General features: G+C 41.1%; 1 protein-coding gene across 4 annotated transcripts in view; it reads left to right on the top strand.

The window, feature by feature from the left end:
• LOC107382673 (guanine nucleotide exchange factor VAV3) overlaps nucleotides 1–20,570 on the top strand; it is a 128,437-nt gene that overhangs the window by 48,895 nt on the left and 58,972 nt on the right. For all 4 annotated transcript variants that reach the window (XM_054751313.2, XM_054751311.2, XM_070553074.1 and 1 more), the window contains exons 3-4: nucleotides 15,959–16,017; nucleotides 16,090–16,155. In XM_054751313.2, coding sequence (XP_054607288.1) covers nucleotides 15,959–16,017; nucleotides 16,090–16,155 — 125 coding nt within the window. The remainder of the gene's footprint in view (nucleotides 1–15,958; nucleotides 16,018–16,089; nucleotides 16,156–20,570) is intronic.

The following is a 20,570-nucleotide window of genomic DNA, read 5'->3' as shown; positions in this document are numbered from 1 at the left end:
ACTTCCCCTAAAATGTGAAGTGAGTTGCTTGAGGCGTGTGTCATCCCCGTGTTAATAACAGAGAATGGGATTTCACATGAACATGAATGTTCCTCTGGCCTGTAACATAAGGATCCTGCAGAAACCATGTGGAACGGCATGGATGAGAGTTCCAGATGCAGACTCCTGAGAGGTAGAGGTGGAGTGGGTGGACGCGCTGCTGTTCTAACAGGGGGCGATTCTGAGAGCTAATCTTCATCCTCCACACACATCACAATATGGCAAGTGTTACATAATGCTCAGAGAGAGGCAGTTTGAAAAGGAAAAAAAAAACAACACATGGAGGCAGCCGTGTGATCCATTTTACACGAGAAGCTGTAGTTTGGTTTCTTTACTCTGGTAGAGAAACGTTCTGATGAGGATTACAGCAGCGCAGTATTTATACTTTTACCGTTACTCAATGAGATTTCTCCACAAGTGGCCACTAAATATTCTAACATGAGAAGGAGCTAAAGGAGGTCAGCCTGCTTTGTACGTATTACAGTTGTAAGATTGTATGAGAAACTTAAAAGTTTTATTTTAGCTGCTGCCACATACGACAGTAGAGGTGCTCAACTGATTTTGACAATTTTCTGTTGGGAAAAACATCGGCTGGTTGTTTCCATGGCAGACAAAGTAAATCTTTCATTGCTCTGATTATTAAATTAAGGGGGAAACATGTTTCATTCATTTAGGACTCATTACACATGAAAAAAGGGTCATGTCTTCATTTATGGCTCCTTCTTTTGAGATTTTATCCACTCAGATTTGTCCAATCAGCTTTGGTGGATTGGTATAAGCTCCTAAATTAAGCCTTATTGCATTATTTTAATTAATTTCTATTGTTCTACACTTAAACTATTGGCTTGGGTATTTGATAATAAATTGCAAAAGGCATGCACCAAAAAGTTGCCTTACTGCAAGAAGGTTGCAGGTTAGAATCCTGACTGTGGCCTTTCTGCACAGAGTTAGCATGCTCTCCCCATGAGTGTGAGGGTTTTATTCAGGCAATCCTGCTTTCTCCCATAATCCAAAAACTCTAAATTGTCCATAGTTGTGAGTGAGTGTCTCTAAGTGGACTGGAGACCTACCCAGAGTGTCCTCTGCTACTCACGTGTAGGGATGGGTACCGAATTCGGTACTTTTTAAGGCAAGAGCGTTTTGTCGTTGCTCGCTGCAAACCAGATGTAAACAGAGCAGCATGGGTAGAAAGAATGAAAGCTAAAGCTTGGGTCCACTTCACTAAATGTGACGGGTAACTGGGTGATGATGAAACCAGCGACAACGATCTAAGTGAGACATCCTCATCTTAATCTGCTCCGGTAGGTAAATATAATTAGCTTGATATGTTAGCTTCCGTTTCGCTAATGGTGCGTTCGCTTTCTCCTCGGAACTCTGAATTCCCAACTAGAAGAACATGAACGCGATCTAAAGTTTGGCTTCACTTTACTAAATGCGACGGGTGATTGGGTGAAGACGAAACCAGTGACAACAATCTAAGTGTGAGGCATCATCGTTTTAATCTGCTCCAGCCGCTAAATAAACAGTTCAAGATAACGTTAGCTTGATATGTTAGCTTCCATTGCTACCATTGTTATCAGCTAATGGTGCATTCGCTTTCTCCTCGGAAATTCTAACTTCCCAGTAGGAAAACTCAAATGAAAAAATATGGCAAAAGGAATGAAGATACACAGTAAATTTAGTTCACAGTAAAGATGTTTGCTTCAGTTTAATTATCAGCTTGTAAAACTTCAAGGACGATGTTAAAATACAGTTTAATGTTATTTATCAAATATTGTTATATATTGAGAAAAATATATATTTAATTATAAAAGAGAATTAAAATAATAAACACTCAAATGTATAAAAAATTGGTACCGTTAAGTACCGGTATCGATTCGTAGGTACCAGGAATTAGTACCGGATCGATTCAAATGTCAAAGGTACCCATCCCTACTCACGTGGTGTCAGCTGGAGTTTGATTCCAGCTCTCTGGAACTCTAGTGAGGATAAAGCTGTTCAGAAGATGATTAAGTTCATGAAATGATGAAAACTTGACAAAATTGTGGAAGATTTTACTAAAACTTGCAAAGAAATTAAGACATGAGTAAGACACATAGTGATACAATTGCAATAAGAAATATTCCCAAGAACGTGGCACCAACATTGCATAGGTTAAAGTGCACTAGGGACCAAATTAGTTTGATTCCACATGAAAATTTGAGCATTCGTTGTTTGAACCTGTCACCACAGCATATCTCTCCCACACTATCTTTTTCCTTTCTGCTTGGATCTAAAAAAATGAACCTAATGTTGCCCTGGAGTTTAAATCTGTGATGGAACCTTTTTCTGTCAGCTGGTGACAGCATCTCTAAATATGTTGATTTAGTTAGAAGTCACTCTAAGCCTTTGTAAATGGAAAAGCAAGTCCCATAATCAACTTAGTGGCTTTCAATTATTCCAGCCAGATTCCCAGAGAAATAGCGCGGTGGCTCACAACTCCATGACTAATGTGCAGAAAAGACACAGCGAGCGCTCATGATTACAACAGGGAGTCCTCAGGGTATGCTAATTGATGCTAACCCACTTATGCCATACACATGTGACAAGCTGGCTATTTGTGGCCAGAGCTTTGGCAGCTCAGATGCTAGAAGTGAAAACATGTTTGCTGTATTAAAAAGGGATTTATTTGCAGTTTGGGTTTTATGGTTTGATGCCTCGTAGACTTCAGAGGGATCTCTGGCGTTACCACAGCTCACTTAAACCAAAGAACATCTGCTGCAGCTTGACTTCTTTGATTAGATGAGCAGTATTTGACATATTAATCCTACCTGTTGCCCTGTCAGTAGCTCGGGCTACATCATCTAATAGAATGACCAGCAAAATGTAATGAAGATAGCATGTCAGTGTTGGGTTTGAAAGCAGAACCCTGCATTGATGGGATGTATTTACCGGATTAGAAAATGGAAATTCTTCATCGACTTTCCAGACATTTTATGTCTCGTGTCAATATCAGACATTCCACTCTGCCGGCCTTATTCAGCGGAGATTTGGATTTATGGTACCATCTCGGTGAGGATGTGTCTGCCTGTTATGGTTCTGCTCAACAAAATAATCCAGCATCCATGGAAGGAGCCAATAAAACCACTGACATGTAAAGCACCATGATGAATAGCACTGCCAGGTGCAACAAGATGGATCGTCCTGCTTCTGCCTTTTGTTTACTTACACACGGAAAAGTTGTAAATTATATAAAAAGCATGAACTGATGCTTTTGAAAAAAAAAACAACCTCTAGAGCATCTCTCAGTATTGTTGCTAGATCTACTTTCCCTCTGTGTTTAATTTATATGATGTAACAAATTAAAGAGTTTCCTTTTAGAGGTGTTTGTGTGCAAAGTCCACTGAACAACCAGACTTGCACGGGTGCACAAGAGGGAGAAATTATTGAAACTGCATGTCATTCAAAACCAATGACGAGGAAAGATGGGGTCACCTTCTTTTCCATTAAAGGTTACAGCAAAAACACCTAAAATTAGCTTTGTTTGTTTGTGCTTGTTTACTAATACTGTTCTGCAGAGAGTTAATCCATGGATTGGGTTTAACAATAGCTTGACCCCCTTCAGGATCTAAAGTCTCTGTTGGGTGAGATGTGGCTGCTTGAAACTGCAGGATCAAAAGATAATTGGGGAAAGAAATTAATAAATCAGGAAGGTTCTCTAGTTTGAAGCCGTCCAGCTTTTTGTGATTCGGCTATTCTAGTTCTGTAGTTTTCCTTATAATTTATCGCGTGACACTTTGTTCTCCTCTGAGGAGTTCAAGTGTCTAAGTAGCAATTTGTAAAACTCTTCAAACATCTTGTTTTCTACTAAAACACCCCCACGAAGAGTCTACTTCTGTTTCATCCTTTCTTTGTGAGATACGGTTTCATCTCAGATGGGAACGAGAACCTTGCGTTAACATGATGAAACAATAAAGATTGGGATGGGAGTGGGTGGAGAGACGAGGTGATGTTTTCACCATGGCTGCTACAATGGTAAAAACAGCAGAGGTCACAGATGAGAAGAAAATGACGTGTCAGAGTTTAGGGGTTCCCATGAAAACATCATTTTTATGTACAAACGACAATATTATAACCTCATCCTGATTCTGGTATCTTAGCTGTTTACATTTGACATTAAACACAACATCTTTAGTGGATATTCTCAAACACTCTCCACACGTTTTTGTTTTGACTATTTAACACAAAAATTGTGTTAAACAAGGAAAAAGAGTGCAGTGATGTTTTTTGCTCTGCAGCCAGGGGTGTAACATAAGTGGGTCTCTGCATCTAGAGAGAATCACAGTTCTGAAAATCGTTATGTTTAAAAAAAAAAACCTGTAGAAAAGAGCATAAACGTCAGCTTTGTCCAAGATGGCAGAGAAAACTGGCACCAAACCCCGACAGGAACTTCTCTAAGAGTGGTCATCCACATCTTGGCCTCGAAATAAAGGAAATACAACAGAAGTAAGAAATTAATTGAATTTTAGAGTTTATAGGTTAAATGACAATAATTAGATGCTCCTTTTGGGTTTAATCAATATGCATGACTGCTTTCACTTTCTATCAGCTACACATATGAAGATAAAAACTGAGAAAGAGAGTTTTTTTTTACTCAGAAAGTTATTTATCAAGTTACTTATAGCAGCCGGCTATTTTTCTAAATCAGAAATGCACAAGAACATCTGATGGTCATCTGAGTTGTCCAGTATTCAGCGTGACTGGCTCATCTTAAACTCAAAAATCTGATTCATTTCTTCAGGTCATGAATGCATCATAGTGAAATAGCATTTTCCATGAATGCACCATCACTAAGTGCCAGGCTGTGCTAGTAATGACTGACTGATGTGACAGAATGACCATGTTTAAGTTAATCATAAATTATTATAACTGAAGCTCTTTGAGTTGCATCTGACTTGACTGAAGTTGGCAGCAGCAGGTCACAGCCGTAGCTGCAGTTGGTATCAGTTGGGCCATTCCCATCTGTACCGGGTTGGCCCGGGCCGGGTAGCCCCAGTTGGCCCCAGCCTGGCCCGGTTGATTCCACACATCCTTGCCCATGTGGGCTGATTCTACCCACCAATCAGAGGCTTGCTCTAATGGAAGGTGTGAATTTGCTGTCAGCAGTGGGTGTGTTGGCCCTGGTCGGCCTGAAGCAGACCCCCTCGAGAAGAGGGCTGAGAATGAGCCTTGGTTGGCCCAGAAAAATACCAGGCCACCCAGATATGTAAACAACCTACGCTACCCGGCCGGGCCGACCCGGTACAGATGGGAATGGCCCAAGTGTCGGCTCACTAAACCAGAACCGATCAGGTCCAAGTCTCAGTCAGAACCATGCTTCTGTCAGAATCAAAAGCAGGATTGGAGCTTGCTCATTTATTTACAGTTTTATTGTGCAGAAAAGGACTAAATACTGACATATGTCATCCTCATCTGAATGGTTGAACACATAGAAGCAATTATACCAGATGTGAAGCAGGTGAAGGAGATTACACGCATTTACAAGCCTGTTCATTAACCAGAGGGTGTGAGTCATCACACGTGCCCAACCACCACTCTGTCTGCACAAATGCTGTGTTCAAACAACACAGCCATCATAGAAAATACATTTTTGAGCCATTAACCTGCAGCAGACCAAAATATTTAAAACATATAAACATGAAATGGTCATGGCAAGCTTTACAGACTCATGGAAACCCAATGGATCCTTTCTGGTCTCCAGCCTTAGCATGTACAGGATGCCAGGCCTTTGCATAATCAACATTTACCTCTATTGTATTCTCATGTTCTGAAGTCTAAGGACACAACCTGAGATTAATTTTCTTTCACGATGCAAGGGTGTGCGTGATGTTAAAATTGCCTCCACTCAACCCAGAACAGTAGGAATCCTACAGAACATGAATGACAGTGAAAATTCATCTCAGTGTTTATGTTTTAGTACTTTAAATGACAGAAAGCACTGTACAGATACAGTTTGATGAAGGAGCAGCTACATGAGAGCAGGTGCAGGGTCCCTGTCTGTCTGAGTGTGTGTAGTGGGAGCATCACTTTGTCCGTCACGCGTGTAAAAACCATGAACATGTGTGACGAGCTTTCACGTTAAAGCAAACATGAAATGTTCAGTGAGGCGTCTGGAGTATACCGAGGATGCGAGCTGGTATGAGTGTGTGTCCGGCGGGGATGCGGTCCCCAGAGGTTGATTTGATTTACCTGGACAGTAAGCGTGACCTCACAGCTGACCTGATGCAGCGCTGAAGGAGGTAGGAGTAATGCTCGGAGCCTTTTTTATGTCTTTGTGAGTCGATCAGAAAAAATATGATATAAGAATTTGTGGCAACTTTAAAACTCAGAAAATATCTCAGATGTCTCATCTGTCAACTATAATATGAGCTTTTAAACATGCTATAGCCCCTCTTCACATACTAGGTGTCAACTATGCAAGCGTTTCATTCACAGATGTTCACGTGGAGGTGGTGTGTGCCAAATCCCACACAGTGTTTGATTAGCAGAGCAGGAAAAAAAAGCAGGCAGGACGTCAAGTCAGAGGAGAAGTAGCCAACATTCTCAGCGTTCCAATCAGCTGTAAACATGGAAATATAAACATACTAATTATGTAGTATGTGTCTAAATGAGCCTCGGTGCTGCTTGCTAAACATTAGCTTGTCTCTTTCTAGGAGCCAATCGACTTTTTATCGGCTCTGCACAGATTAAAATTTATGCACCAGCTGGTGCAGTAGGATGACCATTCTTGGAAACACAATTAAGCACACACACACACACACACACACACACACACACACACACACGCACGCACGCACACACACACACACACACACACACATGCATATCCAGACAACAATCAGTATCTTCAGCAACAGCATGCCAATTGATTTACAGGAAGTCCCTAAGGTGATTTAATGTCACACAACTTAAAACACACAACTTCGTTTTTAAATGAATCTGTTAATGAATCACACATCTTCTTTTCCACAGGCGGTTAAAAACCCGAAGTATTCTCTTCCTCCTGGTAATAACAATAAATGATTGTTCTGAATGATCAGAGGCTTCCTGCTTTTCATTAATATTTAATCGAACATCCTGAAACCAGATGTGGGCTGTCATTAAAGCTGCAGTGTGAATGAGTCTCTTCGTTCCATCAGCTGAGCTACAAACAGAACCAGATGTTAACGTTAACAGTTGCTTCCTTTTAAGAAGAAGCTTTTTGTTTTAGGCGTTAAAGAAACACAACCGCTTTAGTTAGAAACAATTTGGTTTTTGGTGCTTCTCTCAGTGCGAGATCCGTGTGATGATGTGGTCAAGATTGGCACTGGCAGTTTTCTCATCTGGTTTTTCTCAGACATGCTGAGGCGACAAAACCTCAGTCGTTATCAGTCTGCAATAGTTATATTACTCTTTATTGTTTGAATAAACAGTTTAAGAACAGTTTTACAAGATTAGAAGTATGGCTTGTGTCCGACTCAGAAATCACAACCCCTAAAACAATAAAACAGACACACACGCGATGTCTCAGCTGTAGGGCTGGAGTTCACAAGAACAGGAAATGGTTTTAATGCTCCCATGATGCTCGGATCAGTTCACAGCTGTGGTGATCTCAAACCAACAAAGGTGTCGGCGTTAAGAAGAGCTGGGCTGTTCTATTGTAGAAACAACAAAACCCATCGTAGCAATTATGTTCGATCCATTTAGAAGCCATAATTAAGTATATCAGCTAACATTTTCTAGAGTTCACGTTTCATAAAATGCCTGTTTGGATAATGTAAAATATATCAGAACACACATGGGCCAGAGACAGTCTATAATCACCAACAGAGTAAACTTACTTTTCTGATTTTTTGATGAGTCAAAAAGTAGAGAAGAGCTGCTACGGAAGCCTGGATGTCCAAACAGAAAGGTGGTGTGCAACACCACAGAGTTTGGAGTTTTATGTTGTGTTTTGGACTCACTACATGCTTGTGTGTTTTGCCATTGTTCTGGTCCATGGTGGGGCAGTTGGTACGGATGACTCACAGCAGGAATGCTGCAGGTTTGAATCCCGCCTGTGTGGTGGTCACATGTTCTCTCCATGGATGTGTGGGTCATGTTTCCTCCCAAATATGTAAAATACACATGTAAATTTAACTGGAAACTCAAATTTGTACTTAGGGGGGAGTGTGTGACTAGTTATTTGTCTCTGCGTGTCCCTCTGACCACCAGTGGCCAGTGAGGGTGAGGACACAACAACTGACACCGACATATCCTGGGTTCAAATGGCAGCCTACTGGTTAGGCAAACTCCTAAAGCCTAATTTATACTTCTCCGCCTGCGTCAGTGCGGACACATGCAACGCCATTATGCATCAGTGCAAGGGTTCTCCGGCAGGGTCGCAGAGGGTGACGGAGACATGCCCAAATTTGTAACTATCCGTTGAAAGTGACGGAGATCGCAAGCTTGTGATTGGTCAGGATGCTGCTTCCTGTAAATTCGTCGACAGCACCACCTTTGCCCCCTTTACAAGTAAAAAGATATTTAGCGGCAGACACGGAACAGATTGAAGAACGTATCATGGAAAATATGAACGTTTATTCACCTGTGACTGAAGGAGTACAAATATATGCAGGAAGTGTTTAATTCATGGACAGAAAAGATGAGAAACGTGGGTTTATAGGTGTCGATCGCATGATGAGGTGGATGGGGGACAAATTTGTTTGTGTTAAAAAGTCTCTGAAACACATTAAACACAATAGTAGAAACACTACTCCTACTGCAGCAGAATCCCTCAGAATAGCACTGCGCCCTCTGCTGTCCTGGCGGGGAATTTCTTTGCAACAATCCCCAGCTGACAGAGGTCTGAAAGTAAAATGTCTGTCAAGAGCATTTCTTTCTTGCGGAGCTGACAGAGAAGTATAAATTAGGCAAAACCCCTGAATCAGTGTTGCTACATAAAGGACACATAAATGCAATTTAGAGTCCTTGCACAATTTTTAAAAGCTACTTCCTGTCTTTTCACACTCTAGATGGTCGAATTGTTTTCGAAACATTGAAAGCGATGATCAAGCTTTTCAAATACACTCTGATTTGGATTCATGTAAATAAATATAAACACAATCTTTAAATATTGTAGTTTTCCTTTTAGAATTTATTTTCCAACACCATGATGTGCCATCTGGCAAAAGAACATCCTCTAATCTGATTTTTTAAACAACCCAAAGTTTATTTCTGATGGCTGTAAACACAGGCCCTTCTTCTTTCTGCAGAACCTACAGTCTGATCAGCTGTTCTACTGGATAACCTAACTGGACTCTATTTTTAGGTGATAATCACTGATTCAGAGACAAGAAAATGGAAGAAAATAAAACGAGCCACAGAAGGACAAAAAAGACGTAAAAGCGGTGTGGAGAAAAATAGGACAGCATGCTGGGTTTGATCTGCAACCAGTAAAAATGTCAACACATTCAACAGCCATCACTTACTCCATGTAGATGCAGCACACGCAGATGAAGGTGTGTTTATCTGGTTTGATTCTTGACAAATCAGATATGCTGTTGGCTGTTTTTCCTTAAACACTTGAACTTAAAACTCACGCACATTGCCGCCCAGCAGGGTTAATATGAATGAACACTAGTAAAGCTCATCATCTTGTAGAATTGTAGATTTTTATTATGTAATTACGGTGTGATGATGAACAGCTGTGCAGCTCCACGCAGACGTTCAAACACACACTGTTCTGTTTTTCTGGCTGGACACATCCTGCTTTAATTGGACTGTAGTGATTCACTTGATCGGTGTTGCTGCCGTGGTGAAGCAGAACTGGTTTATTAGCCTCCATCAAAGAACCTGTCAGCCTTTATCATCGGCACACGGACCCTTTGCCTCTGATTTACAGGCACATGGTGGACACCATAACCTAATTCACGATATGAAAGAGTTTTTTTTTATTATAATTTAAGGCTCTCCTTCTGCTTTTTTCAGTCTTTTGAAATAGTGACACGTTTTATGTCTTCCTAAGAACAGCTGTTCTGTGCTATACATACATACACACACACACACACACACACACACACACACACATATATATATATATATATATATATATATATATATATATATATATATATATGTTTATATCCATCCATCCATTTTCTGAACCCGCTTTGTCCACGCAGGGTCGCCCGGGGGGGGCTGGTGCCCATCTCCAGCGGTCAACGGGCAATCAGGCGGGGTACACCCTGGACAGAGAGCCAGTCCATCGCAGGGCAACACAGACACACACAGGACAAACAATCATGCACACACACTCATACCTAAGGACAATTTGGACAGACCAATTAACCTAACAGGTCATGTTTTTGGACTGTGGGAGGAAGCCGGAGGACCCGGAGAAAACCCACGCATGCACAGGGAGAACATGCAAACTCCATGCAGAAAGATCCCAGGCCGGGAAGCAAACCCAGGACCTTCTTGCTACAAGGCAACAGCTCTAACCACTGCACCACTGCGCATCGGAAGGTTGCAGGTTTGATCCCGACTCCAGACAGAGGATTCTGCTGTTGTGGGGCAAGACACTTAAATGGTAAAATGGTAAATGGCCTGTATTTGATATAGCGCCTTCTAGAGTCCTGGAACCCCCCAAGGCGCTTTACAACACAATCAGTCATTCACCCATTCACACACACATTCATACACTGGTGGGGATGAGCTACGATGTAGCCACAGCTGCCCTGGGGCGCACTGACAGAGGCGAGGCTGCCGAGCACAGGCGCCACCGGTCCCTCCGACCACCACCAGCAGGCAACGTGGGTTGTGTCTTGCCCATCGACATATAAATTTTGGACAATGGGTTTCCATAGACTCCAATAACACGTTTTTGAGGCTAAATGGGAGGTGGCCACCACCGCCATTTTGACCGTGTCACAGGTTCCGTCAAGCCCAGACAATTCCATAAAAGGGAAGAGAGGTGGAGCTGAGGGTGGGGCTGTAAGGCTGGGATCAACTGACGACACCCGGTCGAACTAGCTACAAGCTAACCTGAAGCTAACCCAAAGCTAACGCAGAGGTGGGAGCTAAGCTAAAGGAGGTAGCAACCTAGCTACAACCGGAGTTAACTGTGCACAACACCAGAGCTTCTGAGTCAGAGATGCGCTGGGCTGACCGCTGGGTAAAACCGGGTGGAACACAGAGGTCTCCCGATAGCTGCTGAAAGCCGGCCGCCCGCGCAGCAGACAGAAGCTGCGACCAGACAGAGATGCGTCGAGCTGCGGGGAGGGGAGAAACGGGTGGAAAACATCGGTCTCTCGAGAGCTCCACAAGCCGATAGTTGGAACCCAGCTCCACCAACATGTTATATTTCAACCCATTTTCTAAAGTGCAGCATTATGTTAAATGCACTGGGTTTTACCCTATTACATTTAAATTTCATGGTTAAACAGTACATGTTAAAATCTAAGCTCAGCTCGGCAGTGACCTAAAATACATAAATATAATTTTACTTACAGAAAAAAATGAAGTGGAGACTCCTTGGACGCTCTATTAGTGCAATTAATGCAACAGCAAGTCATTTTGTCCAACAATTGCACAAAAAATATCCAAAAAAGAATACACAAACACAGAGACTCAAAATCCCTGAACAGTTTCCAAGCCAGACCGAGGCTCTACTGAGGCCTTTCCACTGAGCTAGCTCTGTGGTCACGTGGGCCTGATGCTCATTAATTATACAGAATTTTAGGCTTTTAATACACTTAAACAGAAGAGTGAGAAAAAAAATCACCCCCCTCAGAGTTGTCATGAGTGTAAACTAGATCATTTAAACCAAAAACATGTTCTGGTACCAGGCTGTAAACATGTTTATTTCTGCTGTGAAATTGGTATTTTTAACATGGGAGTCAATGAGGATTTGCTCGCTTCTGACACCAGCCCCTAGTGGATGAGGGTGGAACTGCAATTTTTGGTACTTCCGGGATTGCTTCAATTTTTGAGCCGCATTGTGGGGGCCTGGTTAATATTCACATATTAGCATCAGCAATAACATGAGAGTCTCCAAACATCCCAAAAGATCTGGACTAGACTGACATCTGGTGACTTTAGAGGCCATCAGAGTCTAGTGAACTCATCTTCAATTTAAAAAAAATGTAATATGTAACATCATCAGTAATTCCTATAAATTGTTTGCTCTTTCCATTCCGTGTACCAAATGCCAGTTTATGTTGCTGGGATGAGGCCATGGGTTTCCACTGGCAAAGGGTGGATTGCCAGCTCTGAGTAGGGGAGAGGTCCTACCACAAATGGAGGAGTTTAAAGGGATATTCCACGCTTAAGTGAAATTTAGTCTGTTGCCACATTCCCCAGAGTTTAAAATAATAAGTAACACAAAGGAATTACATGAGGCGATTTAGAGTTGGGACTACATTACAACAAGCACGGCTGTAAGCCTCCGCTGCAAGGTACAAGGACCTGACTCAGCGATCCCAAAAGGCACCTAATTCCATAAACACAAATGGTGGCTAGGCATTGTAGAGGTTTTTGAAGGAACAGCACAGTAAGTTACACTAAAAGTGAGAAAAGTAGGTGTCATTTGTGGTTCTGTTCACCAATGAGGGAAGAATAAAGCGGGAGAAAGGCGAGTCAAGGCAGCATCATCAGTGATGTCTGCCAGTGAAGGCTGAACTGGTCTGTTGAAGCGAGAGTTCAGCTACATAAGCAAAGTTCTCTATTCCCCGGTCAGTCTTTATGCCAGTCCTCACCTATGATCTGTAGGTAATGACTAGAAGAACAAGATTCGTGAAAACAAGAAGCTAAAATTAATGTGTGCTTAACTGTATTGGACGTAGTTTTGAATTTAGAAGTAAGGAGGGCACAACCGGCCTGAGGACCGGGGAGGGTCTTTAGAGTAAGTTTACAAATATTATGTATACAACTACAGCTTAGAGGCTCTTTTATGCAATGTCAGATGTCAGGAATGCATGACTGTCAAGTACAGAGGTGGCAGGAATGGCCAATCACATGTTAGCAAGTATCAGCAGAGCCAACAGATGAGCTTATGGACGGTTTTAATGGGAAACGGGCTTCGCTTGGTCCTAGTGCTCAACCAGTGTCTATTTAACATAGGGTAATATTGTGTTTGGTGGGTAAAAAGTGCTGGCGATTTCAGGAGGCCCCCTAGTTCACCCGGGAAACGAGGGAGGGATTATATCTCCATGTTGGCCAGAACACACTTTGGGAACCCTCTGGTGGAACTGGTGGAGGTTGTTGGTGAGAGAATGATAAGTGGAGGAAAACGAACAAATCAACAGACAGTCTGGTCTTTCCATCATTCAGAGTGCACTTATAGTTAAGTTTGCCCGCTTGTGTCACCTCCCCATGTGCTCTAAATTGTAATTTTTTTACTGTTTGCAACAATCTCTGGCACATATTTTAAGATGTTTTGCTTTGTTGGAGCTTTCTCGTTGAAGTGGCCCCCAGTGGCTGCTGCTTTATCCCCCATTCACACAGAGGACCTATGGGTCTGCCACTGAAACAACTAGTGTATTAAATCAGTCGTACAAAACACGTGGCTCTGAGCAAACGTCTGACATTTTTCAAAAGGAATCCCATATTTTATACACACAAATTTCTGTGTACACACACCATCAAAGATAAAATGAAAGTACAATCCCATCCCTGATGATGTTTTTACATTTACTCTGAAAAAAGCAGCACGTGCATCTTTAACGTTCGGTAATCATCCGTGTGCAGGGATGTTTTCCATCTTGTTCATCCAAGTACTTCACTGCATGCTTAGCCAGGAAACCGCCTCAGAGATAACACTCGGAACACCACGTCTTCACCTGACTCCAGGGCTTGTGAGATGCCCAGATTAAAGGCAACTCTCCTCCTTGAACAACATTCAGAAGGCTGCAGTTTATGCTTCAGCAAGTACATTTTAAATCATAGGCTTTGTGTAGAATAATCCCAACATTTTATATTCTGAGCACAGTGGGATTATTGTTAATAAATGTAGTACATGTGGGTCTGTAAAGTCACCCAGGCTTCATGCAGATGGTTAATTTGTTTGCGAATGTGTGTGTGTGTGTGTGTGTGTGTGTGTGTGTGTGTGTGTGTGTGTGTGTGTGTGTGTGACTCACAAAGTCATTGAAGCCAAAAAGGCATTGCCGCTCGTCTCTGAGAAAAACCAGCAACAAACTGGGAAGTGTCCAAAGCTCTGTTTAAAACCCAGTGGATCATCAGCGTTTGGACACGCTGTACCTGCCAACCAGCCTCCAGATGTCAGCCCCTTTCCTCATTAGTGGGGAGATCAGCTCTTCTAATTACTGTGAGCGCTGATAACTGGAAATCAGGAAGGTTATCGGATACAGGAAATGTGTTTTTATCATCTGCCTCCAAAAAGAGGCTGTGGGTGTGGATGTGTGTTTTTTAGAAAGCATCTGCTCAACCACTGGATGGATTTAAATGAAACTCTCAGAAATTAACCAGTAGATGGTCATCTAGATCTGATTGATATTTGGAGTCAAACCTGTTAATAAAAAAATGGCTGAAACCTGTTCAGTTTTAAAGATACTGAGCTAAATTTGATGCTTTAAAGTTGCTCAAACACAGACTGCATGCATGAACTCATGTAATATGCTGGAAGATTGTCAGATATATGCACGTTATGTTTTAAGTTGTAAACAAATTGAATATTTTTCATTCAATTGAGGAAAACTGGGAGCTTTAAATAAGCTCAGACTGTAAGCCTGGACTACCCTAACCCTGTGTGGAGGCAGACTCTTCATCAGGTGTTTTTGAGCCCTCCAGCTCATCTTCAGGACCACTGTCGAATATCCATCCTGTCCTCCTCAAAGTAAAACCTCCATTATTGCTGCAGTAGTCTTATTTTCGAGTCCATATTTGCATGTATGAGCCATTATTACACCTCTCCTGGTGTTGTGTGGTCGCCCACTGCTGCAGAGCCACATGCAGTCACAAACACGTCGCATCCTCCCACATTTCAGCTGTTCACGACTCATCTTTCTCTTTGATCAGTTGCTTCAACTATTGAACTCAGCTCTGGTTTATCTTGTTGTATCAGTACACTATGGGGTTCCATATGGGTTAATCCAGCTTCATGGAACAGATCTGGATCTTTTTCCTTATCTCAGAGAGATCGATGATTAAAGGATGTAAGCAGGGACATGGCTGGTTGTTACTGTTCAGCTGTTTACTCCCTTTACTGACCAGGGAGAGGATATGTGTGTGTATGTGTGTGTGTGTGTGTGTGTGTGTGTGGTCAGGATTGAACGTAAGATAATTTGTTTGCATCTATGTGATATCTCCAGTGAGTTGGCGTGAATGAGGGGGTATTAGTTAAAGTTTAAAACCTGAAAAAAGAGCTTTATGTTGAGTTTTGTCTCAGATAATTAATCTAAACATAGAATCACTTCAGCTGTTATTAGTTTAATATCACACACACACACACACACACACACACACACACACACACACACACACACACACACACACACACACACACACACACACACACACACACACACACACATTCATAGACAGGGGTCAAGGGCACAGACAGGCCTGGGAGCGACAGTGTGAAATTATGGATCACCCTAATGGTTACGCCCCAACATGATCGATTTGTGATGCTCTTTGTTTATTTTTGGTGCAGCAGCGACATTCCCAATTTGTTATAATGTTCTTGTTGCATGTTATAAACTCCACTTTAAATGCACTAGAAAAACACTTGAAATTAAATGAAGTTAAACAAAATGTTTTATTCAGAAAATGGCAAAAAAGTCATATTTCTTTGGAACTGCTGCCCTCTTGTGTCCACGCGTGTAAGTGCACCCTCACAATGTTGTGTCAGACAGTTTCTAACATGGAAGTGATATAATAAACATTCCTGTGTTTGTTCTAGGTCATGGAGACTTTATCCATACTCTCCCATACAATGATTGCACAGCAAACAGGAATCAGGTACGATTAATGGAAAAGAAGAAGTGAAACCATACATTTTTATGAGTTTATAAGATTTGTTTTTTCTTTCAGACCTTTTCCTACAGAGGAGAGCGTTGAAGATGAGGACATTTATAACCACCTGGAGGATCTCATAGAGTAGGTGTTCTCCTTTCTTTCTTTATTTCAAAACATAAGTGTGATGGGAAAACTAAAAAGTCATTACTGACTAATTAATGAGGCACCATTTGGTCCCTGGGTGTTGACTGGAAGGCAGCCACCACCTCCATGTCTCTCAGCAGGAGCTCAGCACACACACTTTCTTTCAGTTAACCACAAGTTGTGTGGGATTATACTTTAATAATTAGTTTTCCAGTCTATATGCAACCCAAACTTATCCAAGTTTTGCAGGTTGATGTTAAATAATAAAACATCTGAACTTTTGTATATATATATATATATATATATATATATATATATATATATATATATATATATATATATATATATATATGTATAGACCTAGACTTGCAGATTTACATGCACCACATTTAATTCAACAATTTATTTATTATCTTTAAAATTTGAAGATAAAACAAAAGATGTATAAAGCATTACGCAATCCTGCCTCATTGCAAACAGGACTTCTAGTCTGCAGGTAGCTGGTTATCCAAACCCAGCCAACTGTGGCCTTTTTATCATTGATTTTTGCCTCTCATGTAATTTTGGACTCACCTCTATGCATAGCTTGTGCACATGTTTCAGCTAATACATCTTCAGTCTTTATTATTTTAAAATAACATTTATTGTGTCTACAGAATTGGACTAATCACCTATATTTATCTGCATCGATCTGAGATTATGTGGTTTTTACTCAATAGTAAACCAGGTGTTAAACACTAATGTCTGAACAAAACCCAGAAGTTGAAGCAAAAACAAAACCACTGCCCTCTAGTGGCCGACTGCAGTTTCCATCTTGAGGAGATTCACCAATACAGGTTCTTCTATTAACCCTTTGCACCTACGTCACCTGCCCACATGGGTCCATCATATCGGTTGGCAAAAACATATTAAACTGTGAACAAAATGAATAATGAACAAAGCGTGAGATAGTTTTTTTGTGATTTTCTTAGCCTGGCTCAGGGGTGGACTGGCTTATCTGGCATTCTGGCACCGTCCCGGTGGTCCGCTTTTCCAGAATGGGCCAACACACCGACCCCCGGTCATAGAAATACCAGGGCCGAATTGTCGTCTCAGTGCACCCCTGGTCTGGCTTCAACTAGTTCATGCCCAGTTCAGTTATTGGAAGTATCTAGGTGGGGCAACAGTGAATTATGGGTGTGTTGAATGAAGAGGAAAAGTCGTGACGGAGGTTGTTTTTTGCCACTCCAGTTAAATAGTGGGAAGATTTGCCACACCTAGGTGGGGCTAACAGAGAGCAGTATTCACTCAAATGAAGTGTTAGCTAGCTTACGAACGTTAGCTTAGGTTCTCCCTGCTGCTGTTCACCAGAATTCACCCTGCTGGGTTTTTAAAATGATGTGGTAAACAGAGTTTCACTTTACGCTAGAGCTGTTTAAAAAACAAACTACAAAAGTCTGGACCCCTATAGCTGCTGGCTGGGTCTCTGGGATCAGATGCTATTCACACACCAGGGCGAGACAAGACGCCTAATAACGGCAACGCTAAATAAATAACATCATTTTTTCACACGTCGCGAACAGTTCACACATTTCACTACAGTGGACGGTAACACACGTCCTCCATAGTGAAATATAGGATTATCAACACTAAATAAGTAATACAAACACAAAACATGTATTATTCCATGTACATCACAGACAGTCGCTGTCTTCCTCATGAAATATGTTAATCTTTCCTGGTAAAACGTGTTTGCTGCAAATGTGAAAATATTTTGTGGCCTGCTATTAGGGTTGTCACGGTGTGAAAATTTAACCTCACGGTTATTGTGACCAAAATTATCACGGTTTTCGTATTATCGTGGTATATTTTTTAAACGTGTTACATTTTCACACAATTAAATAAACCCTGTATGTCAGGAAATATTGTCCTCAGTGTGTGTCTAAATGTTGCCTAAAATGTGTTATTTTGTAATTATGTTGTTTATTTGTTTACATTTTTCCCTTTAGTCTTTAAAATACCAATATTTGCCCATAACTTCTTATTTTTTGTCTGTTTGATGTCATCATTTAAAAATATTAGATCAGATAATACTCAGTACTCAAGTAGTCTTCTAATACTTTTTTTTACCCTTAAGTAATAAACCCTATATCAGCAAAATATTGTCCTCGGTTTGTGTCCTTCCAGTGAGCTTTGCAGATTTGGGAAAATGTCATAAATTCATAATTATTCTCGGAGAGAGACCAAATCTTATCTGCCCCTGGGAGCCCCGTAATGCATAGCGTCATTTCAACATGGGGGTGTCCGCGACACGGTTTATATGCAGGTAGCGGCGCTGCGGCTGCTTTATATAGCGACTCGTTGCATTCTCCCTCAACCCAAATCCTCGGATCACGCATTTTAGCTAAAACGCTAACGTTAGCTTGCCTTGCGTTGACTGTAGAGTTGTGGGTGATGGTCACGCAGATGTGTCATGAGATTTGAAGCGTTGCTGCCTTTCACAGACACTTTTTCTGCACGTGCTGCAAACAGGATAGCCGTCTTCTATCAGCTGTCCCTCGGCATTCTTCAAATATCCAAAAGATGCCCGTACTTCCGACTTTGTCTTCTTTGAGGGATAATAAATGTCCTGCGCGCTGCCGTCTCCTCCTTTGGCCATTATTTCAGCTTTAGCTTCAAGAAAGTTTTGGTTGTAAACAACAAAGCGCGCATGTGACGCCGGCAACTTCAGCAGATGATACGGTGGCTGGTAAGGGTCACCGCGCCTAAATATTGCGTCCTTCAGTATTGACCGATACCAGTATATCAGCACAAATCATACATACCTATTTCGTAGTATGGAATGTATGAAAGGCTTGATCAAGTGATATTACTCGATCGGAGAACAAGAGCCAGTAACAGTAGGTATGAAAACAATGACAATTTTTTTGACCATTAGTTGCAAAAATGTGAACCTTAACGGACTGCTTATATCAGAGATTTCTGATGGCGTCCGATATAATCCGATAGTGTTTTTGGACCGATATCAAATTACTTTTGATATTTATATCAGAACGGAACATTCCTATTAAAGGCTGGCATATTTTAGTTTCACTGAGGTTTCAACATGTGTCAACAGTCTTTTTGCCATATGTAATGGCTAAGGGAGCGGTCACATTAGCAGCATGACAGACACATTTTAAGCCCCACCTCCTTCTTGTAAAAAAATGGGACATTTTCCTAAAGTAAAAAATAAGAATACACCTAATAACATTGTGTTTTCTAAGCGTTGATTTTAGCCATCCATGTGCTTTCTGGATCCATCGGTCGATGGTTCTAGTTGTTCTAGTTCTAGATTCAAAAGTAGAACAAGGTATTTTTTCTTCACTTATGTAAAATAGATGTGTTGTGGATATTTAAAAGTTTAAGGCTGAGCCTGTCATCTTTACGTATAAATCAGTATAAACTTACATATAAAAAAGAGAAACAGCCTTTTATTCTGAATGTAAAAGATAAAATCTGTTAATAAGGACAAATTTACCTGATGTCTAAAGCCACTCCTGACCATTCTGTCTAAACGGCAGCAGCTGTTGGAATAAATAAACATTTATGTTTCTGATTATGGTTGGAAATGGCTAGGATTCACACAGAACAGTGTCATCTGGCAGAGAAGAAACACACATTATCCTGTCACTTCTCATAATTATTAGTTTGGTCCCTATTTTTGCTGCCACGATAAGTGATACCGGTGGGACATTTGAAAGCTTCTTTTATTATATTTTAGGTAATCCTTTGCTAAAATCACCAAAATAAATAAATAAATAAATTACCTGGTCTGAAGAACCTGTTGGGGTTATTAGGAGCGAACAATTCGCAAGCGTTAACTTACTTTTGGATTCTTCAATAAATTCTGTAAATATGTAAATATTTACTGATTTATTAATTAATTAAGATATTCTTAGATATACGGGGCACCATTCCCCTTTTTCCGGGGAAAAATTGAATCCAAAACTCTTATCAGTCTTTCTTGAAGTTCGTAGAATCCTTGGAGCAGAGACTTCTCTTCGACACAACAAAGCTACTGGAGACGAAAATCTGAATTTTATAACGTTTAATTAACAATTTGTCAAATGAATAAACAGTGGAATAGATGAATAATAACCGTGTGATATGATTGAAGATGGATGTGTTTGCATGTGATGGAGGATGTATGAATGGGGTCCTTTGTTCTCACAAAGGAGTAGTGTGTATGTGTGTGTGTGTGTGCGTGTGTATGGATTCAAAATGGAGTCTTGAATACAAGATGGCTGACCCCTTTGTCTGGCTAAAGTGTGGGTGGCAACTTGCACTTTAACTTCCAAAGCACTTAGAATCAGTAGTAACTTAACCTTAAATCACTCAAAACATTTCAAAAGATCATGAAACAACACAAAAGATTAATCACAAATTAATAT

The sequence above is a fragment of the Nothobranchius furzeri genome, chromosome 7 (assembly GCF_043380555.1).
Source record: "Nothobranchius furzeri strain GRZ-AD chromosome 7, NfurGRZ-RIMD1, whole genome shotgun sequence".
Taxonomy (NCBI): domain Eukaryota; kingdom Metazoa; phylum Chordata; class Actinopteri; order Cyprinodontiformes; family Nothobranchiidae; genus Nothobranchius; species Nothobranchius furzeri.
This window is presented reverse-complemented; position numbering and strand designations above follow the sequence as displayed.